Raw genomic sequence first — 23,027 nt, forward strand, 5'->3', positions numbered from 1 at the left:
CGTGATGTCACCAAAGAAGAAAAGCAGTTACGGAGAATGAAGGAGAAACAGACCTTTGCTGTAACACCAGGAATGAATTCCAAGGAAAGAACATTTCAGACAACTTGCATTTACTCTGGATTTGCGGCTGAAACCATCAGTCGTTCATAGAGTGTGTATTTATTCCCCAGCACAAGGTTGGCGGCCGCCCTGAGATGGAGAGTAGCAGAGAGGTGGAATGTTCTAGGCGTCTGGAGAGAATGTGGAACTTTCACGAAGGCACCTTTGCTGAGAGGCTGCTCTTCCCTTCAGCATCAGCCATCAGAGATCCCAGGGGCCCCAAAAGAGTGACAACATGGGGTACCTTCGGCCAACCAATGACAGTGATGATAAACCAAATCTGTCCAGATAAGCTTCCGATCTCCCATCCACCCCACAATCATGTATGCACCTACTATGTCCCAGGCACTTACAGGTTTCTCTCCTTCCATCCCCACAACCACCCCATGAGGCGGGTTCTCCTAGGCCCATCCTGAGAGGCTGAGGGATGAGATGACTTGCCCAGGTCAGGGACATGGCAGTGATTTGGGTCTTTGACCCCCAACCACGTGGAAGAGGCACCTCCAACTCGGTAAACGCGTACAGAGAGCCTCCCTGGGTGACGGGCAACGAGGCGAGTGATGCATTCTCCTTTTGCAGAGAGTAAATGGACTAAGAGGAAAATACGACCTCAAGTTTCCGAGTCTCACCGCTCAGCCCCATCAAAGTATACTTGTTCTCCCTTTGTTCACAAACATCACTTTAAACACCTTCATATTTTAGATTTTAACGCTCATAACATTTTTGGGCTTTTAAAATTAGATTTCCCTGCGGGATGCGGGGCAAGGACTGAACTTCTCGATGCACTGTAATAGCCGCGTTGTGCAGAACCCGGGAACCTGGGGAGCCGCCAGAACCGCTGCGAAGTCAAACGAAGTCAGAACGGCCTCCACTGCCTCGGCCTGGCCCACTGCGCAGGCGCCACTCCAGACAGTCTAGCGCCCAACCTGCCCCATTGTAGGCGAACCCACTTCTAGAAGGACAGCGGGAGTGGCGAATCCCCATTCAACCCGAAGACGGGTCAAGCCAGGCTCTGACCAATCAGAAAGCTTCTTTTATCACCGCTTCTGGCTGCTTGACGTGGAGGCTTCTTTATCTCAGGACTCTGGGGCGCAGCGGGGGCGGGATATAAAGCGGACTGACGTCAATAGCAACCACTCGTCAAGCAGAATGGACTTGAAGAACAGATAATCCTACGAGTTGCATCTCAAGAAAAGGCTGTTATCCCAACTCCTTACTCCCATTGGATTTTTGCGAGCCCTCGAGGGTGAGAGCTTTTGGCGGCAGCCAATCGAGGGTCAGCGAGGAGGAGGAGGCGGGGCAGGTGGGCTATGGTTACCTAGAGAGTGCGTTAGGTGCTGTACTTGTGGCCGGAGGAGAGCCGGGTCGTCTTTCCCTGATCCCGCCTGGTAGGGCTGTGCTGAGGGGCTTGGCGGGGAGCACAGACCGTGTCCGCTCTCTTGCACCTTTTCAGACTGCCGTGTCGGGCCTCGAGCCGGGCCCACCTGGAGCCCTCCCCTGCCCACCCGCCCCCAGCGCCCGATTTTCGCCCTCAGCCCAGAAGGGCCGGGCTCGGTCATCCCCAGTCCCGTCGCGGCCACTGGCCCTTGAGATCAGTCCTCCCCACCTTCCCGTCCCAGGCCAGCCCCGGGCCCGAAGCCCACCCACCCGCGCCTCTAGCAGCCGCTCTTGTGCTCTGGGTACGGCTCGCGGGAGTGTTGGTTACCATGGTGAAGCTGGCAGCCAAATGCATCCTGGCAGGTGAGTCTGAAAATTTGCGCTTGAATACCGTAGTCTCTGGAGTCCAGAGCCTTCATAATTCATCCAAAGCTTTTGTTCACCTAAATTGCCTACTTTCTTTTCCTTTCTTTCTGCCGAAGGCGAGTTACTGCAATTACTGATACAGTAAGTTACATTAGGCGCGGAAGAATGATCTTCCAGGGCACTTCGCAGCTCCAGTGGATTTTCCCCTGCTCCCTGTCACATACTCTGAGACCACCTTTACCAGTTGAGCCGACTCGTTAAAAAATCATTAGTTAAAACTCTGGAGGAGCAGACTTGTTAAAACAAAACAAACAAAACTTAAGCAAACCTTGAGTGCTTTAGCTAAACATTTACTGTACCCCAAAGTTAGGCATCAGTGACTTTGGTAGTCTTTATTATGGGTTTTTTTTTTTCCCCTGACCTCACCCCCTCTGATAACGGTGACCTGAGTGTAGTGACCAGAGTTTGCAAAAGGCACTTGTGTGTTTTCTTTAAGACCCAAAGTTACCGTGCTGCCCCTCTCCAAGAAGGGCATAAATGTTGAGAGTCCCAAAGGCAGGAATCTTTGTTTTGTTGACTGATACATCCCAAGCATCCAGAACAATGCCTGGAACATAGTGGGTGCTCAATAAATACTTTCAGAATGGATGAATATATATGGCATGCACATTTGTAGTGTGCCCCTTATATCACTCTGCACATTTAGAAAAACAATAGCTTGGATTATAGACTGCGAAACACATATGCATGTTACTGAGTCCTTACGGCATGTGAGGCACACATATTTCGTGTAATCGTCGCACCATAGCACACTGGGCTAGGTACTGGATTGTTCTGATCTTACTGAGGCACTGAGAGATGTCAGCCAAGGTCAACCCCTAGTGAAGCTCCTAGGCAGGATTTCAGCCCCTCGATCTGCCCAACTCCAGAACTCTTAACTCGTGTTTCTGTTCAAACCTGTGACCTTTCCAGGCCTCCCTGGCCAGCTCAGGAAAGAAGTGGTGAGAAATTATATAGAGAAAAAGATTTCTTTTTTAAAAAATTCCCCTCTTCCAGACTGAGAATAAATTATGATATTTTTAATGGCTTTTATAATTTGAAAATAAAAGGGTCACACAGAAAGATGACTGACAGTAGTAACTGAATCATACTGGAGCAAAAGAAATTAATGGTTCTCAGGAGAGTCTCCAGTTTCCAGAACACCAGAGGAGGCAGTGTTGTGTAACAAAAGTAATTTTGCCTGTTCCTCTTATTGGCTGTGTCATCTTGGACAAAGCACTTTTTTGAGCTTTAATTTCCTTATGGATAAGGTGGGAACATTATTTTCTGAAGTTACATTTTTTAAAAAATGGGCTTCTCTCTGTGTTCCTTTGAAATTCGGTTTTCATCATGGAGCTAACTTAATGAGCACTTTGGGTGCATCAGCTCTGTGCTAGACCCTCAGTACAGGTGGTCTCACTGAATCCTCATAGCAACCCTGGAGAATTGGTCTTATTGCCATCTTCATTTACAGATGAGGCAACTGAGGCCCAGAAAAATGAGAAGGTTTGCCTTGGGTCACAGAGCTGGAAGCGGCAGAGCGGTATGATGCAGACCCTGGGTCCTAGTCTCATTTCCAGGGCTTTAGCCTAAGCTACACTGTCCTCAAGCTGTGCTCCTGTGTGCCTTTTTTTTTTTTTTAAGATGGAATTTCACTCTCGTAGCCCAAGCTGGAGTGCAATGGCACAATCTCAGCTCACTGCAACCTCTGCCTCCCGGGTTCAAGTGATTCTCCTGCCTCAGCCTCCCAAGTAGCTGGGATTACAGGCGCCCACCACCATGCCCAGCTAATTTTTTGTATTTTTTAGTGGAGACGGGGTTTCACCATGTTAGCCAGGCTGGTCTTGAACTCCTGACCTCAGGTGATCCACCCGCCTCAGCCTCCCAAACTGCTGGGATTACAGGCATGAGCCACTGCGCCCGGCCCTTTTTTTTTTTTTCTTTTGGCGTAATTTCACTCTGTCTCCCAGGCTGGAGTGCAGTGGTGCACAATCTTAGTTCACCGCAACTTCCGCCTCCTGACTCAGCCTCCCACGCAGCTGGGGTTACAGGCACACGCCACCATGCCCAGTTAATTTTTGTATTTTTAGTAGAGATGGGGTTTTGCCATGTTGGTCAGGCTGGTCTCGAACTCCAGACCTCAAGTGAACCACCCGCCTCAGCCTCCCAAAATGCTGGGATTACAGGCATGAGCCACCCACCGTGCCCGGCCTCTTTGTGCCCTTCTTTACCCCAACTCCCTTGGGCAGTTCTCTCACCTGAGTGCAGCCACTGCCTAGTTAATGGCTCCTGAACTCCAGCCTGTGCCTCAATCTGCAGCCTCTTTTCAAGGCTTCCACAGCATTTCCTCTTGAAAGTTTCCAGGGACCAGAAGACCGCAGCCCAGAAATCAACCCCCTTTGACACCCCCGACCCACCCCCGCCACACACACACCATTGGTTTTATTTTTCCATCTATGACCCACAGCCCTACTGCTGAAACTGAGTTTTTCTGTTTTTTCTCTCACATAACTAGTCATTGAAGGACCTGATGTTCAGTTCAAGTGTTGATGCGTTGAACAGATACTCACTGGGCACCTGCTGTGTCTGAGTCACCATGCAAGGTGCAGTGGGCGTGCAAGCATGAAGCGGTTGCATTCAAGGAAGAACTAAGATGCACGTGATAAGTTCTAACACAGTGAACACAAAGCAAATGCCCTTTGTGTGCCAGATGCGGGGAAATACCTCAAGGCACAGCCGCTGCTTGTTCGGTTCTGGAGAAGAGAGAAAACAACATTTGACGTTGATCTATATTTTATTTACTTTTTAGAAAAGCACTTAAATAGTACTTATCTATGCCAGGCACTATACATACTAACTCATTAAATCCTCATAACAATTCTGCAAGGTAGGTGCTATGATTAGCCTATGTTATACATGTTGCAACTGAGGCACAGAGAGGTTAACTAACTGATTTAAAGTCACACAGCTAGAAAGTGATGGAGCTGGAGTCTGGCTTCACAGTCTGTGCCCTTAAGTACCGTGATATTCTGCCTCTTGATATACATGGAGATGGTAATAGAGCCTCCTGGGAGGGTTGCTCTGACATCACATCTTGCACTGCCACTGAGCAATGATCCACATTAGCCACACAGATAAAGACGAAGGAGGGAGAGATGGCCTTCAGAGGCTGTGCAGGAAGGGTATTATTTGAGATTTCCTTGCAGAGAATGGACAGGATTTGAATTTGGTCTAGGGGTACCTGGAAGGAGGTGGCCTTGAGGAATTTTCAGGGACTGGGAGAACAGGAATGCAGAGCTCAGATTTGGGGTAAGGGATTGTTGGGGAGAGAGTGGGAAGGTAGGTTAGGGCTGACCGTGGAGATGGGTAGGCCGTGAAGGAATCCTCAGTGGGGTTTGTGTGAAGGTTTGCCAAGATGGAGGCACTGTGTTATGAGGGTCCATCTGTTGATGCCACGCTCTGGGCGGATTAGAGCCGGGAGAGAAAAAGAAGAGGAAAGAAGTGTTTTCAGTTAAGGCACAGTCAGGAAGACAGAAAACGCAGTCGTCATTTCAGCAGAGACATTTTAATATATGGAATTGGTTCATCAGGCGTTGGAGAACTGAGGAAGCAAGAAGGCAGCACTGAGATGACACAGAGTGGCGGGCAGAGGTCAGGGGTGTCAGAAGCTGGAAGAGCCCTAGGGAGCTGGGATCCGGACCCCTGAGGAAGGGGCCCTGCCCGGCTGGTGCCAGCACCCCAGGAGTTCAGTCACCCGCCGCATGACTCCAGCACATGTCACAGAGCACCAGGACCCATTTCCCACTGGGAGGAGCCCAGCCCTGTGTTCAGGACAAGACTTACCAAACCAGTTCCAAACCATCCTGGAGGGTCTGTGTTTTAAGACCACTCCCGGTACCAAGGACTACATAAGTCAGGGGCCAGGCAAAAACCAGCAACTCTATTCGGCATTTCAATGGTGAAGATTTCAGTAGGATGTTAATGACACAGGTGCTGGAGGACTGGAAGAGGAAAAGGGTGAGACTGAGGCAGCACGGGTAGTAACTGCAGGAAGGAGCACCACCTCTCGGGCTGGGGAAACAGAGGGAAGCATGTGGGGCTCTCAGCCCAGCAGCAGGGAGGAGGGGCCCTGGGAGCCGAGGTGTGGATCTCTGAGAAGAGGGCACTGCCCACGGGTGCTGGTTCCTCTGGGGGCAACAATAAGGCTGGTCTGGGAGTAGGGAAACACACACACACAGAAAAAACCAAGACAGGAAGCAGTTAGTGCTGCTGGGGTGCAGGCCATTGCTAGGGTAGTGCTAAGAAAAAGGAGAAGCAGGTGGAAAGAGCAACGTCCTCTCCCCTGACGCTGGCCTTCCCCTCTTCTTCCAGAACTCCCATTGGCAAAGCCTAACAGGAAGCTCCTAGCAAGGGAGAAATGTGTCTGCAGATGCCCCCTCCCCAGCACACCACGGAAGGACTTGAGGCTGAGACAGAAACCCAGCAGTGAGGTCTGAGCTAACGGGCGGAGTCAGCAGGGAGGGCCGAGCAGAGGTGGGCTGAGACTCAGCCAAGGATATGAGGAATGCAAGGGAGGCTGCCTGGAGACAGGAGGAAGGAGGAGGAGCAGTCAGAGGTGACCTGTTGAATCTGGGGACAATGAAAATACATGGTGGCATCACGAACAGAAAGTATGGGCGAGGGGGACGACTCACTCAGGACCAGGGCATGACAGAGCTTGGCCATAGACAGACTGAGGTTGGAGGAAGATCCTTCATTCTAATGGCAACTGGCAACACGCACGGGTTTTTGGATATATAGACAAAGCGTAGGAGGGAGAGCCTGCCTTCTGTCAAGGTGATGAGAGTCAGTGGGATGGAGTGGACTGGGAGCAGAGCGCCACCGAGGACAGGCCTGTGGGAATGCCTACACTCGGGGGGCATAGGGGCAGGCAGATGGCAGGAGACCCAGGCCAGGGCAGGGTCACTGAGGCCATGGGGACCGGACTCGGGAAGGAAGGGGTCGCTTCAGGCTGACTCACATCCTTCAGAGACTTGGTCAAGGAGGATGAGAACCAAGAAAAGGCCATCAGCCTTGGCAACTGTGAGGTCACAGGTGACCTCGCATCGTGCCCTTGCAGACGTCATCCTCTCTGTCCTACAGAGCCCTGCTTGCTGTCACCCCCAGGCCCAGCCCTTGCCCCTAGGGAAGCCTCCTTCCCCAGTGAACCCTCTCACTCATTTCTTTCCTCGATGCTCCCCAGACGCCTTGCTTCTCAGTTTGTGCTATTTGAATTTGCACTTGTCATCCTGTTGCTCTGCAAATGTGTTTATCAGTTATTTCACCTCCCTGTGCTTCTGAGCCCTCATAGCCAACACAGGCGGTTTCCTGTAAGTGTTGGTGACTGTGACTGACAGTCAGAGGAAAGATTTATGAAATTAACCAGAACAAATCTGTGAGGAATCTCATAAGCAGGAGGAGCCGATTTCCAGCTGGATTCAGGAGCAGAACTGGAGTCAGGAGGGCGGGCGCAGTCAGGGCCCAAGGAAGGAAAGCGATGCGCTCTGTTTGCTCCGAGATGGACGGGTACCCCGTGACGGTCTAGGCTGTAGTTGCCCCAGATGTCATGGAAGGCTGCGGTGAGGAGGGCCTGGAGGGGCAGCATTAAAAATGGGTCAGAACTCATGCCTGTAATCCCAGCACTTTGGGAGGCAGAGGCAGGCAGATCACCCGAGGTCAAGAGTTCACAACCAGGCTGGCCAACATGGTGAAACCCCGTCTATACTAAAAATACAAAAATTAGCTGGGCGTGATGGTGAGCACCTGTAGTCCCAGCTACTCGGGAGGCTAAGGCAGGACAATCACTTGAACCCGGGAGGCGGAGGTTGCAGCGAGCTGAGATCACGCCACTGCACTCCAGCCTGCATGACAGAGACTCTGTCTCAAAACAAGAAAAGGATCAGAAGTGGTCCCTGAGCTCTAGGAGAGGTGCAAGGCTTGGGAAGAGCATGAGGTTGGAATCCCGGGCAAGTTACCCAGCCTCTCTGAGCCTCAGTCTCTTCATCTGTCAGGTGAGGTTAATGATACCTTGGCGGGGAAGGAATGAATGGGATTGTGTGAACAGGTCCGTGAGGGGGGCTCAGCACTTGTTGGTTCCCTTCTAAGGAGTGATGACAAATAGAAAAGCAGGACCTGAATAGCTCACTCAAACCTGGAGGAGTTCACATAAAATGAAATGACACAAGCATTGAAATAATTGTCTTACAAGAGAAAATTATAGGTGGGAAAAGTCAAAACTGAAAAGTGAACAGTGGCAGACTGTCGAGAAGTTGAGGAAAGAAGTGTTGAAGCCGACTGTAAAGTGGGAAGCAAAGGTGAAGAGACGGTACCAAGTGATGTGAGTTGGAAGCCGCGGAGTGCGGTGCTGATTTTGCTAAGCATCCAGAGGACGAGAAGCCGAAAGCACGTGTTCTGCCAGGGCCTGGACGGTGGAGTGCAAGTCCATGTAAGACTCAGGAGGAAAAGAGGGAGAACATGGAAACCATCGGCATCCAAGGAGGCTCAGCAGAGTCATGGGATGGAAAATGGGGAGGGCAAAGGGAAATTAAAGACGGGCAGGGAGAGCTTCCAGCACCTGTGACGGGCACAGGAGGAGCCCTCGATTAAATGGCGCCCAGCCATCTTGTGAAAGGCTCAGGTCTGAGACCGAAAACTGCGACATAAACCTTTAGTTCCGAGGGACCAGTTTCTGGGGCTGTTGACCAGCAGAGGAGAGGGAGATAAAGCCAGTAGGTGAGAGACGAGCTTGGAGGAGGTGACTGCTATTGCAGATAGAATTGGTGGAGAGGCCCCTGGGAAGATGAATCCTCGGATCACAGGCGGGCACTCCGCGATGGAGACGGAGCATAGCATCTGGAAAGAGATTTCAGGATGATGAACATAGCCTCAGACTTCTTGCTTCCCACAAATGCAGAGACCCTTCCATCCCTGACCCCCCCACCCAAAATAGTATTCAGGTGGAAGCTGTCAACCCAGATTGGGTCAGTTGACAGGTGAGTCTGCCTGTCAGTGCCAGTCACACTTCTTTACCTTCAAGACTTCAAAGTAAATTCCAGTTTGGAAGTGACAGCTTTTCCCCATGGGGCGTGTTTCAGTGGAAGAGCATCAGTTCCGTTTCCAGGGCCCCAAAGCCGTCCGCAAGCTCTGTTACCTTCTGGGTCAGTTCCCATGGATAAAAGGCTTAGCCATGCAGGAATGTGCTCTGGCTGCTGTGAGGTTTGCAGATCAGTCTCATGGACCTATCTTATGCCCTGCCCATGGCCTCAGAACAAGTTCCTGTGAGAGGCAAGTACATCTCTCAAAACTCACTGAAGTTTTTGGTTTCTAGACTAATGTTCTGCAGCGAGAGATTCTCAAGTCGGATGAGAACTGAGGCGTTCTTTTTCTTCTCTTCTGACCTCACAGGAGACCCAGCAGTGGGCAAGACCGCCCTAGCACAGATCTTCCGCAGTGACGGAGCCCATTTCCAGAAGAGCTACACCCTGGTGAGCTGGGGAGTGGAGACCTGGCCACAGCTTAAAGAGAAGTGCTCGGTTCACCGTGAGTGAGTGACTGCGAAGTTCCTTGAAGAAGCCTTCAAGGCTTCAAAGCTGTCTCATCCTGACAGCTGATGAGAGGCTGCTCGGAGGGCCACGTAGAGATCGTTTTTTCCACTAGCCCAGGGTGAGAGGTCAGCTACAGAGCAGACTGGCCACAAGCAACTTGGCCACCATGCGTAGCAGCTCATATCGGGGCAGGGAGGTGGAGAGGACTAGTGGGTCCTCTCTGACTTCTGCACACTGAGCTGCTTCTCACCAGAACGAGTCGAGAACAAACCCTTCCACTGGAGACAGCCCCCCTGGGATCGGGGTGCTTGTGTGTCCTCCCGTAACAGGCTCCCGCTTTGGGGGCCCTCAATGCTAACATTCTTGGTGTTCCTCGGCAGACAACAGGAGTGGATTTGGTAGTGAAGACAGTGCCGGTTCCTGACACGGGAGACAGTGTGGTGAGTGATGCCTTTACCCAAGGGAACTCAGGGCTCCCCCAGCTGGGCCCAGGGTCTCTGTGGTCACACCACCCTCCCTAGGAGAGATGTAGTGCAAGGCTGTGGCCTGGACTTGTCTGAGCATTTCGGAATAGAATCGGGAAGCATTCGGGGGAGGGACTGAGGAGGTGGAGGAGGAAAGAAGGAGGACTAGGATATGGGCCTGGCCCTCAGAGAACTTGTTCTCTACTATCAAGGTTCCTAAGTCTCTGTATGGGAACCTGGGGCTCTTGAAAGTGGATTGCAAGATGTTATGTTTGTGTGTACTTTTCCAGAGAGAGGGTTTGTAGCTTTCACCAGATTCCTAAAGAGGTCTGAGAAAAAAAAAAAAAAAAAAGGTGTAAGTACTTCTGATGAAGAGAAAGGTGAGTGCCCAGGTAACCAATATGCAAAACAGACCGTGGCACTGATGTTCAGACGGCATATGCTGGGGATCAGAGGCCAGCCAGGAAATACCCAGTGCCAGGAGGGAGCTTGGCGGGGAGCCGAGGGGTGATTTCCTAGGGGAGCAGCCCTAGGGGTTCTCACATGAGCTGGGGAAGGTTTGGACAGGGCAGGAAGGGTCATCCCGCTCCCTCTGTCTGCATCACTCCTTAGCCATCCCAGAAGGGTGACAGAATGTCCTACTTTAAACACCTTCCCCAGGCCTACTCAGTGACCTCCTTTAGAAAGAATTGTTCTAAGATTTGAAAATCAATTTGGTTAACAAAGTGCAGAATGACCTTTTGGAAACCAGAGCACTCGCCGGCCTGTTTAACATTCTGTTCTGCCAGGTGGGAAGTCAGCTTGTTCCTAGTATTTTTGCATTCAGGGTTACAAGAGGTGAGATTCTACACAGAAAGTGCTGGTTGGTGCGAGAACCCGTCGTACCGCCTCTTTAAGACTCTGGAGTTCGCTCCTTTCCTCATCATCTTCTCTCGTGCCTGGAGAAAGGACAGAGCATGTATGAATTTGTGGGTGCCTGTATTTCACCCCTAAGACAAGTCTAACGTGAGCTGAGAGTGATACCACTGACTCGTAGCTTGTGGTTTTTCCGTGTGGAGATTTTCTTGCTTTTCTGATTGTAGGAACTCTTCATTTTCGACTCTGCTGGCAAGGAGCTGTTTTCGGAAATGCTGGATAAATTGGCAAGTAGCACGTGGTCTTTTTCCTGACCATCACCACCTCCTGGCAAAACGTTGGCCCCTGACAGTGCTCACACAGCAGTTTCCCTGCACTGTGCTGTTGGGAAGCTCCCATGGCATTCCTCTTTAAGGGGCGTTCCTCCCAGCCCAGGACTCGTGGCTACTTGGCAAGAAGGAGCGGCTGATGCGCGTGACTGCCCGGGCCCCAGTTCCGGGGTGCCCAGGATCCAATGGGCCAAGAGCCTTGCGGCTCGGTCCTTGCAGCCCTCCCCCTGTGAGGCCTCCCTTCTTTAGAGCAACACCCTCCTGATGGTGTCCTTTCAGATGGAGTCGCCTACCTCCCAGGACAGTACAGACTGCCTCCTTCCCCTCTGGGAGGTGCTGTAGAGGCCTCAGCCTATAATGAGGCTCACTTTCTGCTGTTCCACTGGGGTTTGCTCCGGGAAATGCCCCTGCTGCTGCCCAGGGCTCACCACACCCCATCCACCCCCGTCCCACCAGCCTCGCAGGATCCGCTTGCTGTACCTTCCATGGTAACAGTCTCACTAATCTGGGCCAGTGAGCTAATTAGAAGATTTGAGTTCTCCAGAGCCCTCCCCTGCCTTTCCAAGAACAGCCACATTTTAATGGAAACTGTTTTCTGCCCCTTTTTTTGTCGTCTAAGAGAAGTAGATCTGATGATAGTGATTTCATACAGCCTTGGCTTCATGCATCGGTTCACGATGTCCACCCCAATTGCCTACTGTGTGCATGGCCTGGCACTGAGGCTGCCATGCCCAGCAGAAGGGAAGATGTATTTAGGCAAATCCAGGCCATGTGCCACCCGTCAGCTCACACCTTTCCCTCCAGCCAGCCCTGACTCCCGGTTCACCCACTCTGGCTTTAACTTGATGCCAGGCCTCTCCAGGTTCCCCTCACTGAAGCCTGGAAGAAGGAGGGTTTCTTGAGTTAAAACCATGCTGAGGTGTCTCCTGCATGCATGTAACAGAGTTCAGTGTGTTCTAGCAGGAGTTCAAGAGTTAATCTGTGGAGTGAAGGGTTCATCAGTTTAGTTCACGGTCCTCCCATCCCGGACACTGCCAGGAGCCAGCACAGCCTTATAGGGTGAAGAGGAGCCCTCCAGAATGGACTCTGGGCTGGCCTTCCAAGGATCCGAAAGGGAATTCAATCTGGAGGGAAAAGGATTATTCTCTGTATCCTGGAAGGTTACTGACACCCCAGAAATAAACCAGGTCCTAATTGTGCAAGGTTGGGGGATCCAAAAACCAGGGCATGACCAAGAGTCACAAACACCAGGGTGCGCACCCACAGCCTGTATGGGGCCATCCTATGTCCAGGAGTAGGCAGCAGGACGTCCCAGGACTCTGAGCAGCCCCTGAAGGCGACAGCCCCCGAGAGTGTAGTCTTGGCTCTTAATTGGGTCATGGAGCCCTGTCCAGTTGTCGGTGTGGTTTGGATTAGGCTGAGGCAGGGATGGCAAGAGAAGCAGAAAATGCCCTCTGCATTTTAAAAAGCCAGCTCTTATTAAGAAGATGCAAGCAAACAAGCTCCCAGGGCTGGCTAATGAAGAAAGAATCTTCTTTCAGGGCTGGAAAGCACAGAAACATAACTTGCATGGTGGTGGGCTCTCGATAAGAATGAGAGGAGAATGACTGAACGAGGCCAGCCACAGGTGAAAGCAGATTTCTGGGTAGAGAAGACCTCAGTCGTCCCCCATCTCTGTCATCGTTGTCATTGTTTTTAAAGCCTGTCAGGCCTGGACAAGTCACTTAGCCTCCCTGAATTCGGTTTCTTCAGCTACAAGTGGAAATATTCAGACACTACCGAGTTGGGAGGCTTCACAGTGAGGCACAGAAGTGCCCAGCAGAGCCTGGCCCAGACATGAGCTCTCGTCCTTGGTGGCACCGCCCCAGCCCTGCCTCCTGCCACTGAACGGGGCCCTCTGTTCATTCCTTTGGGGAAATTGTTTGACTTCTGTGGGTGTGGCTGTTTTCTGACTCCCGTCGCCCTTATAGTTTTCTGTTTCCCTCTGCTCCCCATATCCTTTCCCTTGGAAGGCCAGATTGTCTCCCAGCCTTGAAGTCACTTTTCCTGTTACTGACCCACGCTCATCCTGTCCCTCTTGCACAGTGGGAGAGTCCCAATGTCTTATGTCTCGTCTATGATGTGACCAGTGAACAGTCCTTCAACAACTGCAGCAAGTGGCTGGAGAAGGCTCGGGCCCAGGCTCCAGGCATCTGTCTCCCAGGTACGAGCTGCAGACACCCATGTTTCCCAGAGGCATCTCTGTCCTTCGGTTCAAGGGCATTGCAGGGGTAGCTGTGGGTGGAGAGAGGGCCTGGGCTTTGACTTTGATGGCCTAAGGCATACGCTGGCCCTGCCGCTTAGCAGCCATGCCAACCTCGGTGAGTCACCACACACACCTCTCCCAGTCTAGGAAATGGGAATGAGGACAGGCACCTGGCAGGGCTGTGGGGAGACTCAATAAGGGGAGGGTGCTGTACTATCAGTTGTTAATTCCAGAAAGCTAACCCCAGGGAAGAGTTCCTAATTTTCTCTTGTATATGGGGTACAAGTAAACATTCAAGTCCTGTTGTCACTTCTGAATGCTTTAAATCAGTTTATTTTTCGTCCCTATGTGAGATCAACAAATTCTCCTCATTATAGACCGGGGAAAGCGATCTCTAGAGACAGGCTCAAAAATTAGCTGCAGCTGATGCAGCTGGGCGCTGAACTGAATTACCTCTGCATCCCTGACTCCGAGCCGAGCCCTTAGATTAGTATTAATGACCAGCTTACAGTTTGCTCCATGTGCTAGGAATGATTACAAGGCTCACATAAATTTGGCCCTCGCCTTCACGCGTTTGCAGCCCTTTAAGGAGGCGAGGGAGACAGATATACGTGAGGTCTAGAAAAAAGATCTAGCAGAAGCTATGCATGAAAAGCAAAGCCCACCTGTCTGTGGCCCTCGGGGCCAGCACGAGAGACCCCCGGCTTTCCCTGTGGGGTCTCACCAGCTTGATTCGGGCAGCTCTTAGAGGATACTTTACACCCCTCAAAAATAGTGCTCTCATCTCGCCCGCTGTCCTTCCAGACTGTGACGGTGAAGTGTCATATTTTGGTTGTTTCTTCTGAGTAGGTGTTTTAGTTGGGAACAAGACAGACCTGGTCGGCAGGCGAGCAGTGGACTCAGCTGAGGCCCGGGCATGGGCGCTGGGCCAAGGCCTGGAATGTTTTGAAACATCCGTGGTGAGTATCTCTGCTTGCCTCGTCGCCAAGCCTGGAGTGGGCCTCTGCTGGCAGCGGTCTTGCACATGACCTCACGTGCGGGGAGCTGTTACTCCACCATATGCAGAGTCTCATTTGGAACTGATGTTTACATTCTTAGCCCAAGATCTCTTCTCAGTACAGCAGTAGCCGCTCAGACGTAGCAGGAAGGCAGATTAGCCAGCCAACCCTGGGAAAAGGTGTATCTCAACTAGTAAGAAACAGAAGTGCCTTGTGAGTGGTGATCATGACCCTTGACGTTTGCATGCAGTATTCTGGGTTCAGATGTTGCTGGAACATTATTTCCTGTGGCCCTCACAATCAGGCCTGTGAACCGGAAGTTAGTCTCACGGTTCCCATTCCAGTGTTGAGCTGCTCAAGTGACTTGTCCAAAGTCCCATGATTAGTGAAGGGTGGAGCCAGGACCACAGACTTGTGGCCTCTAATTCCCATCAGTGCCTCCCATCCTCACCTTGCTGCAGCCCCAGGGTGACTCCAGGCCACAAAGTGCCTGCCAGTTAAAAGATCAGAAGACCTCATTGAGAGAAAGCAAGTGATTTGTTATCAGCATCTTCAGTACACTTTTCATGGCAAAAGCTGCAATTACTTTTGCGCCAACCTCATGTATCATGATTTTAGCTGTCCAGCACTGAGGAACCTGCTTCCTGTGTTTGGGAGTTTTAAAGTCCCATCCTCCCTGAGGCCAAGATGCAGGCATGTGACCCAGGCTGCACCAATCAGATCCCTCACGTGAGACTCCACTAGGAAGGGCATGAAGTGATGACCTGCCCTCTAGGAGCAGGAGTGGCCCCAGACATCCATCTCAGAGCCAGCAGGGGCCGGGGTGTTGGTTGCCCTGCCCCTTGCCACGGTTGCTAGCTGGGGAGACCACCAGGCCTGGCACAGTCATGGTCGTAACTTGGACCTCATCTTGTGGCCTTTAGACCTGATTCTGTGGCCCTCAAAAGAGTCATGGGCTGGTTAATGTTCTGGAGGTCATCTTTGCATGGGCTGGTTAATGTTCTGGAGATTGTCTTCACGTGGGCTGGTTAATGTTCTGGAGATTGTCTTCACATGGGCTGGTTAATGTTCTGGAGGTCATCTGCTGCCCCAGCTTGACTTTGGCTCTAGGCACTTCTGCTGTTGCATCTAGGAACCTTGACCAGTGCTGCTGTCCAAGCTTATAAAATCCCCTCAAAGCAGCATGCTTCCTTTACAGTGGTAAAGGCAGGCACTCTGACCTCCCATGGAGAGCAGGAGAACTTGCTGTGGGAACTTGGACATGTTATTTCACCTGTTGGTGCCTCAGGCCTGTAAAATGAGGATAATAAAATACATCCCTCATTGAGTAATAAATATGAGAATCAAGTAATATATGGTGCCTATAAAACACGGATCACAAAGTCTGGCGCCTGGTAAACACTCAGTAGATGTTAGCTTACTTAAAGTATAAATGTTGCCCCTAGAATCTTGTTTATACTGTTATTACTTACTAAATCCTTGTATTCATGGCTTGTGCAGAGGTAAATATCACCCTTGCCTCTGGTCCAATTATCACAAATGCTAAATTAATGAAGTCCAAATCAGCTTTTCCTGTACAGCAGGTTCCTCATCTTTTCTGCAGCACACCTTTGCGCAAAGCAGTAGGCGGTAGTGCCCTAGCAAACAGGATTTCAGTATTCCCCCTTCCTCCATTCATTTGTGAAATTGTCCCCACACCCCAATATTCCATATTCCCGGGAACACTTGATAGAACTCAGAAATTAAAACCCACCCCAACCTCCAAAACATGAGTCACCAAAGGCCAATGGGCTACTGGTTAAACTCTATTCAGGTGTTGAAGTGGGTGGGTGTAAACTATGCTTGAAGAGGCTGAGGTAAACACTTGCTATTATCTGTGCAAGTTAACTAGTCCCCCCTGAGTTGAGGCTCACAGAAGCACCACTGGCAGCTCGGTTAAGAAAGCTGTAATTAAAAAGGAAATATAACCAAACGCAGCTTGAGACGCAGCCAAGGCCTGATGCCAAGCCCATCTCCTCCTCTCCTCTGCCTAAATGCCGCAGTGACCATCCTGCCGACCCAAAGAATGTCCCTACAGACAGGTGCAAGAACAGTCCACGGTGATTGCTGCCCTCCCAGGCAAGCTAGGAGTGGGGAAGTAACGTTCGTTGAGGGCCTGCTGTGTGCTAGGTGTTTTGCACACATTATTTGTTTAGGCTTCATAACAGCCCTACAATGTAACACTCCTGTGTTGTACAGATGACAGACTCAGAAAGGTGGTGTAGCTTGCCCTGGTCACACAGTTAAACAAGGGCTAGAAACAGGACTAGGGGTCAGGCCTGTCCAGCTGGAAAACTTGGGTTTTCTAGAAGGGGTACCCTGGCCTCCCGCAGAGCCTGCTTTGGGACTCTGCAGAACCCAATTCTAGGCCAGACTGAACACTAGCCTGAACCTGCCCTGAGAATCCCTCACTCTAAACAGACCTGCTCCACAGCTGTCCGGACTGTGTAAGCGAGATGATGATTCGTGATCAGACAAAAGGATTCCTGTCATTGGCAACCCTCTTCACGTATTTGGAAAATAGTTCAATTTCCATCTATTTCAGAAGCACGCCGTGGTGTCTATTGAGGCTCACCTGCATTGAATTCCTTCCTTTTTATGTTGAGATCTCCCAAGATTGCGTTTTTGAGTGTTTTCGAATCCATTTAGAAATCCCCGTGCATGCGCTATGCAGGCCTCAGTCTTTTTCCATTCCACTCTTAAGTCTGCTTTTGACGGAAGCAGTGTTTTACCCCGACGCTGGCATTGCCTGGGACCTTGTGCTCTGCACAAACAGCAGGGCCCGGCAGGATGTACTGAATTCTTGCTCTCATGTCCAGCTGGAGGTTGATGGCCTTCAAGTCCTTGGCTGTTGGGCGCTTACTGTAAATGTTCGTCTGGGCTACAAACTCTTCACCCTTCCCTCCACACTCTCTCAGCATTGCCACCACTGTCTTTCCTCTTGGCCAACTGTTTTATTCGCTTAGGCTTTCCCTGGCTAGAAAGTCCAGGTAGCTTTCTCCAAGGGACCTGGTTTCCTTCGCACATTTCTCTCATCCCAGCTGGCCTCGAGGAAAGGCAGCTCTTCCCAAATCAGAGAATCTGGATGCTGGGCTGGGCTCCGCACCAACCAGCTGGGCCACTTCGCCTGCTGGGCCCCAGACGACTCACCTGTGCAGCGAAGGCACCACACTTGATGCCTTCTGCAGCGTTCTTCAGTTTGGAAATCCTTCTGTTTCGCTGGGGATATTTCACGGCCTCTTCTCAAGGTTGCACTTTTGCCAGCTGCCAGGGATCGTCTCAAAACAGGTCCTTAGTGCATTCATAGCTTGAGCTACTGTCTTGAAAGTAGTACATTCCTTTTCCTGCCAGCTTGTTTCTGAAAAAGTTTTTGAATGCACACGTGTACCCACAGAGCGAGAGCGGCTGTGAAGTGAGACGCTGCCGTTTCCTTTCGCCTCCAGCCTGTCCCTGCGCACCTGGAGGGGCCCATTTTCTCCACCCCTTAGGTAAAATCTAGGGCAAGTTCCTTAACTTCTGTTTTCTCTCTCAGGTAACAAAAATTCTTTTCGGCCCCGTTAGTCACAAAAATAGTCATGATTTCAGGTATAAAGTGCCCAGCCCTGGGTGATTGTCAAAATTCTGAACTTCATTTAAATTCGCACCTCCTCTCACAGTCTTCAGGGAGAGACCGGAGCCAGTAGTGCAGCGTGTTTGTTGGGGTCTGTCGTGGCCCGCTCCATACCTGCTGGGTGGATCCAGCTGGTGCCCCGTGGGCGCCTCTGAGATGCCCCTCCCCACCCCATCAGTGGCGCTGTCTCACCTGCAGGCTGCTTCTCACAGGTGGTGCCCCCTCACCCCTCCTGCAGCCCCAGTTCCTGGCTGTTCATTCTTATTGGGATCCATCACCCTGCCTGAGGCGGTTCCAGCCGAGGCCCCTTAAGACAGCACCAGGCTGGCGCCACTTGGCCCCCGCTGGTCCAGGGAAGTGCCACTGCAGCCATTTAGTTTGACAAAGGAGGCAGCGAGGCCGTCTCGTTGGCAGCCCTCTCCTGGCTTGCCCAGCCGCCACCTCACCTCCATTCCTCCCAGGCCTGGGTCCAGCACCAGCCTAGGCAGAGGGTGCCCCGTGCTGTCTAGCTCTTCTTCGGGATGGGGGGCTCCTGGTTGCCTGGTATTTTGGCTTTGGCGTTTTGAGCCTCAGTCAAAACTAAGAGAGGAAAGGTCTCATTTTCACATCTCATCACACGTAACAGTGACTACAACTAAAAGCACAGGCTTTGTAGAAACAGACGTGGGTTGAGGCCCCAGCTCCACCATTCACAAGGTGTGAGGCATCCTGCAAAGTACCTTCATCTCTGAGTTTCCTGAATCCATCTGAGTTTCCTTCTTGTAAAATGGGCATCCATGAAAGTGGCTACGCCAAAGGGTGTGAGGATGGAATGAGGTGGAAAGTAGGTAGCCCCTGAATGAGGGAAGCATGGAGTGAGTGCTGGCCCTCGGACCCTCCTAAAAGTAACACAGCCAACTCTTTAAACTGTCTTTCCAGAAGGAGATGGAAAACTTCGAAGCGCCTTTCCACTGCCTGGCCAAGCAGTTCCACCAGCTGTACCGGGAGAAGGTGGAGGTTTTCCGGGCGCTGGCGTGAACAGCTGGAGCAGATCGTGCTGCACAACTGGAGAAGACAGAATGACCTCTGCACTTTTAATGTATAATGACGGCTTTAAATAAAATGAGGAGAAAATGTCGAAGCAGCCGCTCCTTTCACTCTTGGCCTGGGTGGCCCTAGTTCCACCATACACTTTGGCCACTGCGTCATGGCCGGTTCCAGGGCAGCCGGGAACCCCACTCGGAACCCTGGCCCTCCCTGCTGTGAGGCCGGTGCTTCGGGACGTCACCTTGCTCGAGGGGGTGGTCCTGCCCACTCTGCGCGGCAGGGCGCACCAGCTCCCTAAAGGCCTCCCACGGCAAAAGCGAAGCCCACGGTGGGTTTTGAAAGGGCCTGGCCCAGTGTTTGCTTACAGTTTCCCACAGTTGAAATGCCCGGCTCAGAACCTGTCCCCAGGCTGAGACGGGGCTGATGGCCCCCTTCTTATGCTGACAGAGTCCATTCTGCTGCCTGCTCCTGGCTAGCCAGATGCCAGACCTCCCTGGAGGTGGCTCCTGTCACCGGCAGAACAGTGCCCTCTGCCGGCCTCCCTGGGTGCCTGTCTCTTGGTGGAGGGCCCGGCCTCTACGGCTGTAGGGAAGGCTGAGTGCAGGAAGGCCAGGGCTCCCGCCTTCCTCGGGAAGCTGGGCAACCCACATCATCGTTTGCACTGAGCTTGACTGTTCTCCATCCTGTCTCTGCTGCCAGATTAATCTTCTAAAACACCACTTTCATCATCTCACTGCCCTGATTAAAGACCCACAGAGGTGCCTCATTGCCTTTTACATCAGGCTGCCGGCCAAGGTCTGGCATCCAAGGCCTTCCCTGACTGTCACCTTCCCCCAGGGGTCTCAGCTTCTTTCAGCCCCCATGCCCCAGAGGACTTCATCACTCTCCCTCCAGAGGAATGAGGGGTGTCGTGCAGAGAGTGCCGGCATTGGGGTGGACCGACCTGGGCCTGTCCCAATGATAATGATGGAAATTGCCCTGGTTCCTGTCTACGACCTGCCGTGTCTCTACATGAGCTAAGCACATGTCATATATTCGCTAATTTAGTCCTTACAGGGCAGAGTCTCACCATCCCCCTTTTACAAATGAGGAGCTGGAGTCAGAGAATTAAGACACTTAGCCAAGGGGTGGCCGAGCCAGGATCATGGACGCCAGAGCCCGGCTCCCAGCCGCCATCCTCTTCTGCCTCCTTCCGAGCTTGGCTGGGAGCAGGTGGGGGTTAGGCTGCCTCTCAAGGTCACTGTGAGAAGTGAAGTAACGGGTGTGCAGGGCATCTGGGCACACGGTGTCAGCCAAGGTCAGGCTCTCGCATCCCCCTTCTCTTCCTGTTACTCAACGTGAAGCCACTGTAGCGGCCGCGTCACGCCTTCAGCAAGTCGTTACCAAGGGCCTACCGTTTGCTGGGTATTTTCCTAGGCACTAGCAGCCAGGCTGCTGGTTTTGTGCCACATGTCCTGAAAGGGAAGGCTCACCATAACCAAAGGGAGGCAGCGGGTGCATTTTCAGTTGCCCCAGAATTGGTTAGCAGGGCCACAGCTGTGGACAAAGATGCTAAGTAAACCACCTCCTAAAGAGATATGGAAGCTTAGGGCCAGCCCCCTTCCCCATGGCCCTAGTAGAGACGGAAGAATTGCTCCTGCTGCTGTGAGCCCCCCGTCCCCCTGCTCCCCGCTCTTCCCTGTCTGTATAAGATTGGAATGGTCAAGAAAGACGGGAGTGAGGGTGACCACTGTGTTGGTGAGTGGGTGCCCCCCCCCGTCACCCCCTTGCCCCGCCAAGGGAAGGAGGCCCAAGAGGATCCTCCTGAGACAGGATGCTGCCAGGAAGAGGAGGCTGGCACGGCACCCCAGTCGGATGCTCTCTGAGCTGCAGGAACCTGGTGCCAGCTGCAGCACAAGGTGGCAACGGCGCCCTTGGGAAGCTCAGCACACATCCCCAGAGCTGTTTGGTCCCCTCTCGGAGGCGTTCCGTGGGGAGAGGCTTGGGGAGAAGCCTGCACCAGGAGCAGAAAAAGCAAGGACCGCATCTGGAAGCGCGGCACAGGTGTTCCATGGAGGGCTCCTAGAAGGACCCACATGGAGTGGAGTCATGTGGCCGGCCAGACAGGTACTGACAAAGGAAGCTGTTTCCCACCTGGAAAAGGGTAGGGGGCCTCTTCCACTGGCAGGGCTGGAGGGGAATATGGCTGCCCCTTCCTGAGGAGACCGCAGCAACAGAGGAGGCTCAGCCCCAAAACGACCAGGCACTATCCCCCACCACCACGGAGATAACAACAGATGGAACTGGACCCAGAGGAGGCCTGTGCAGAAGACACGCGGCTCCTTCCTGGCCCCTCTGTTCCAAGTTACTCCAGAGAGAGGAAGAAAAGATCTTGTTCCCCTCCCCACTCTTCTGGAAAAGAGATTTGAACAAACACCTCGGGAGTTTGAGCTGACCTGGCCTGCCTTTCGGTGACTAGGATGGTCTGAAACGTGTCGGGATCAGCCTGCTAGGAAGACCCAGCAGGAAGGGGACCTCTGCAGACCTTGATGGAAAAAAGTAATTAGGAAAAAGTAAAATGGTTTTGTTTCAGAGCCCATGGATTTGAGATTCTCCAATAAACTGGCTCTATGAGTAAATAAATGATCAAGATAATTTCAGGCAGTGCAGATGACAAAATAGAGCTGAGATGGGTGTTGATTTGCGGGGTAACTGGTTTGGGGGGACAGGAAGGACTATGAGAAGAAGGGACATTCGCACTGAGATCCAGCAACAAGGTCAGCAAGTGCAAAGGCCCTGAGGCATGAACAAGCTTGGAACATAGAGGAACTTAGGGCCAGTGAAGACATTCTGGTGTGTGCTGGAGAAGCAGAGGGAGGTGAGGTAGGCAGGGGACACAGTGGGAGGAATTTCTATTTTATTCCAAAGGCAACAGGAAGCCAGTGGTGGATGGACATCAGAGGTTTTTTTGAGAGTCTCGTTCTGTCACCCAGGCTGGAGTGCAATGGTGTGATCTTGGCCCACCACAACCTCAGCCTCCCAGGTTCAAGCGATTCTCCGGCCTCAGCCTCCCGAGTAGCTGGGATTACAGACACGCACCACCATGTCTGGCTAGTTTTTGTATTTTTTAGTAGGGATGGGGTTTCGCCATGTTGGCCAGGCTGGTCTCGAACAACTGACCTCAGGTGATCCACCCGCCTCTGCCTCCCAAAGTGCTGGGATTACAGGCATGAGCCACCGTGCCCGGCCGGACATCAGAGCTTTTATATCCTCACAGTGCCCAGCACTATTTGGGAACCTAACAAGTGGCTATTAATTACTTCACTTGCCTAAAGACCCCACTCTCAATGAGCAAACATTGACAAAATGCATGCTGCATTTGCAGATTTTATTCCTGAAAGAAGGCATTTGCTGAATGAATGCTTGGATCAAGCATTTGCTGAGCACCTACTATGTGCTGATCCCTGTTCTAGATCCTGGGGATTTGTCAGTGAGTAATACAAAAATGCCTCCCTTCAGGGTGCTTACGTTCTAGGGGGGTGAGAGAGGTGTTTGATTGAACAGGTAAATTTTGCAGTCTATTAGGTGGCAATAGAGCAGAGGGGTGCAGAGGACATGCCAGGGCGGGGTCTGCAATATTAAAATGCGGAAGTCGGGGAGACCTTACTTGGAAGGTGATATTTAAGCAGGATTTGAGGGTCAGAGCACCTGGCACCCTCTAGGCATGGTTGGCTCACCAGTGCCCCCTCAGAGGTGGAGCACTTTCTTTTCCTGGTGCCCAGCACTGAACCTCAGTAAAGTCCAATGAGCGTGGGAGGTGTGGAGGGACACCAGAGATGCAGACCTGCCCCTAGAGTCACCTGCAATCCATGGAGAAGAAAGAGGAGCCGACTCTGGATTTCTAAACTCCAGTGGAACCCAAAAAGGGTTGATCTTTCCAGTCCTGAGGGAGGTTAGAGGAACCACCTCCTCTGTCTCCTTTAGGATCTCAGAAGAAGGTTCTGTTTGTTGTCCTCTA

At 52.0% G+C, this 23,027-nt stretch overlaps 1 protein-coding gene across 5 annotated transcripts; it reads left to right on the top strand.

Moving 5' to 3' along the window:
* Nucleotides 1-1,133: 1,133 nt before the first annotated feature.
* Nucleotides 1,134-19,124, top strand: IFT27 (intraflagellar transport 27). 5 transcript variants are annotated; one of them, XM_011964308.1, is made up of 7 exons: nucleotides 1,134-1,839; nucleotides 9,328-9,404; nucleotides 9,845-9,904; nucleotides 11,011-11,070; nucleotides 13,198-13,315; nucleotides 14,207-14,316; nucleotides 18,923-19,124. In XM_011964308.1, the coding sequence occupies exons 1-7, from the start codon at nucleotides 1,806-1,808 to the stop codon at nucleotides 19,019-19,021; spliced, it is 558 nt and encodes a 185-aa protein (XP_011819698.1). In that variant the 5' UTR covers nucleotides 1,134-1,805; the 3' UTR covers nucleotides 19,022-19,124. The 5 variants fall into 5 exon arrangements, with proteins under 5 accessions (XP_011819698.1, XP_011819695.1, XP_011819697.1 ...); XM_011964305.1 differs by having other exon boundaries at nucleotides 9,325-9,404; nucleotides 14,207-14,320; nucleotides 18,926-19,121; XM_011964307.1 differs by having other exon boundaries at nucleotides 9,325-9,404; nucleotides 18,923-19,121.
* Nucleotides 19,125-23,027: the final 3,903 nt, after the last annotated feature.

Source organism: Colobus angolensis, unplaced genomic scaffold (genome assembly GCF_000951035.1).
Source record: "Colobus angolensis palliatus isolate OR3802 unplaced genomic scaffold, Cang.pa_1.0 Scaffold65, whole genome shotgun sequence".
Classification (NCBI taxonomy): Eukaryota; Metazoa; Chordata; class Mammalia; order Primates; family Cercopithecidae; genus Colobus; species Colobus angolensis.

Coding starts and splice junctions, on each gene's coding strand:
- IFT27 (XM_011964304.1), top strand. CDS start 9,153: ATGGACCTATCTTATGCCCTGCCCATGGCCTCAGAACAAGTTCCTGTG. Junction 9,405..9,844: donor TCCAGAAGAGCTACACCCTG/GTGAGCTGGGGA, acceptor GTTCCTCGGCAG/ACAACAGGAGTGGATTTGGT. Junction 14,317..18,922: donor AATGTTTTGAAACATCCGTG/GTGAGTATCTCT, acceptor CTGTCTTTCCAG/AAGGAGATGGAAAACTTCGA.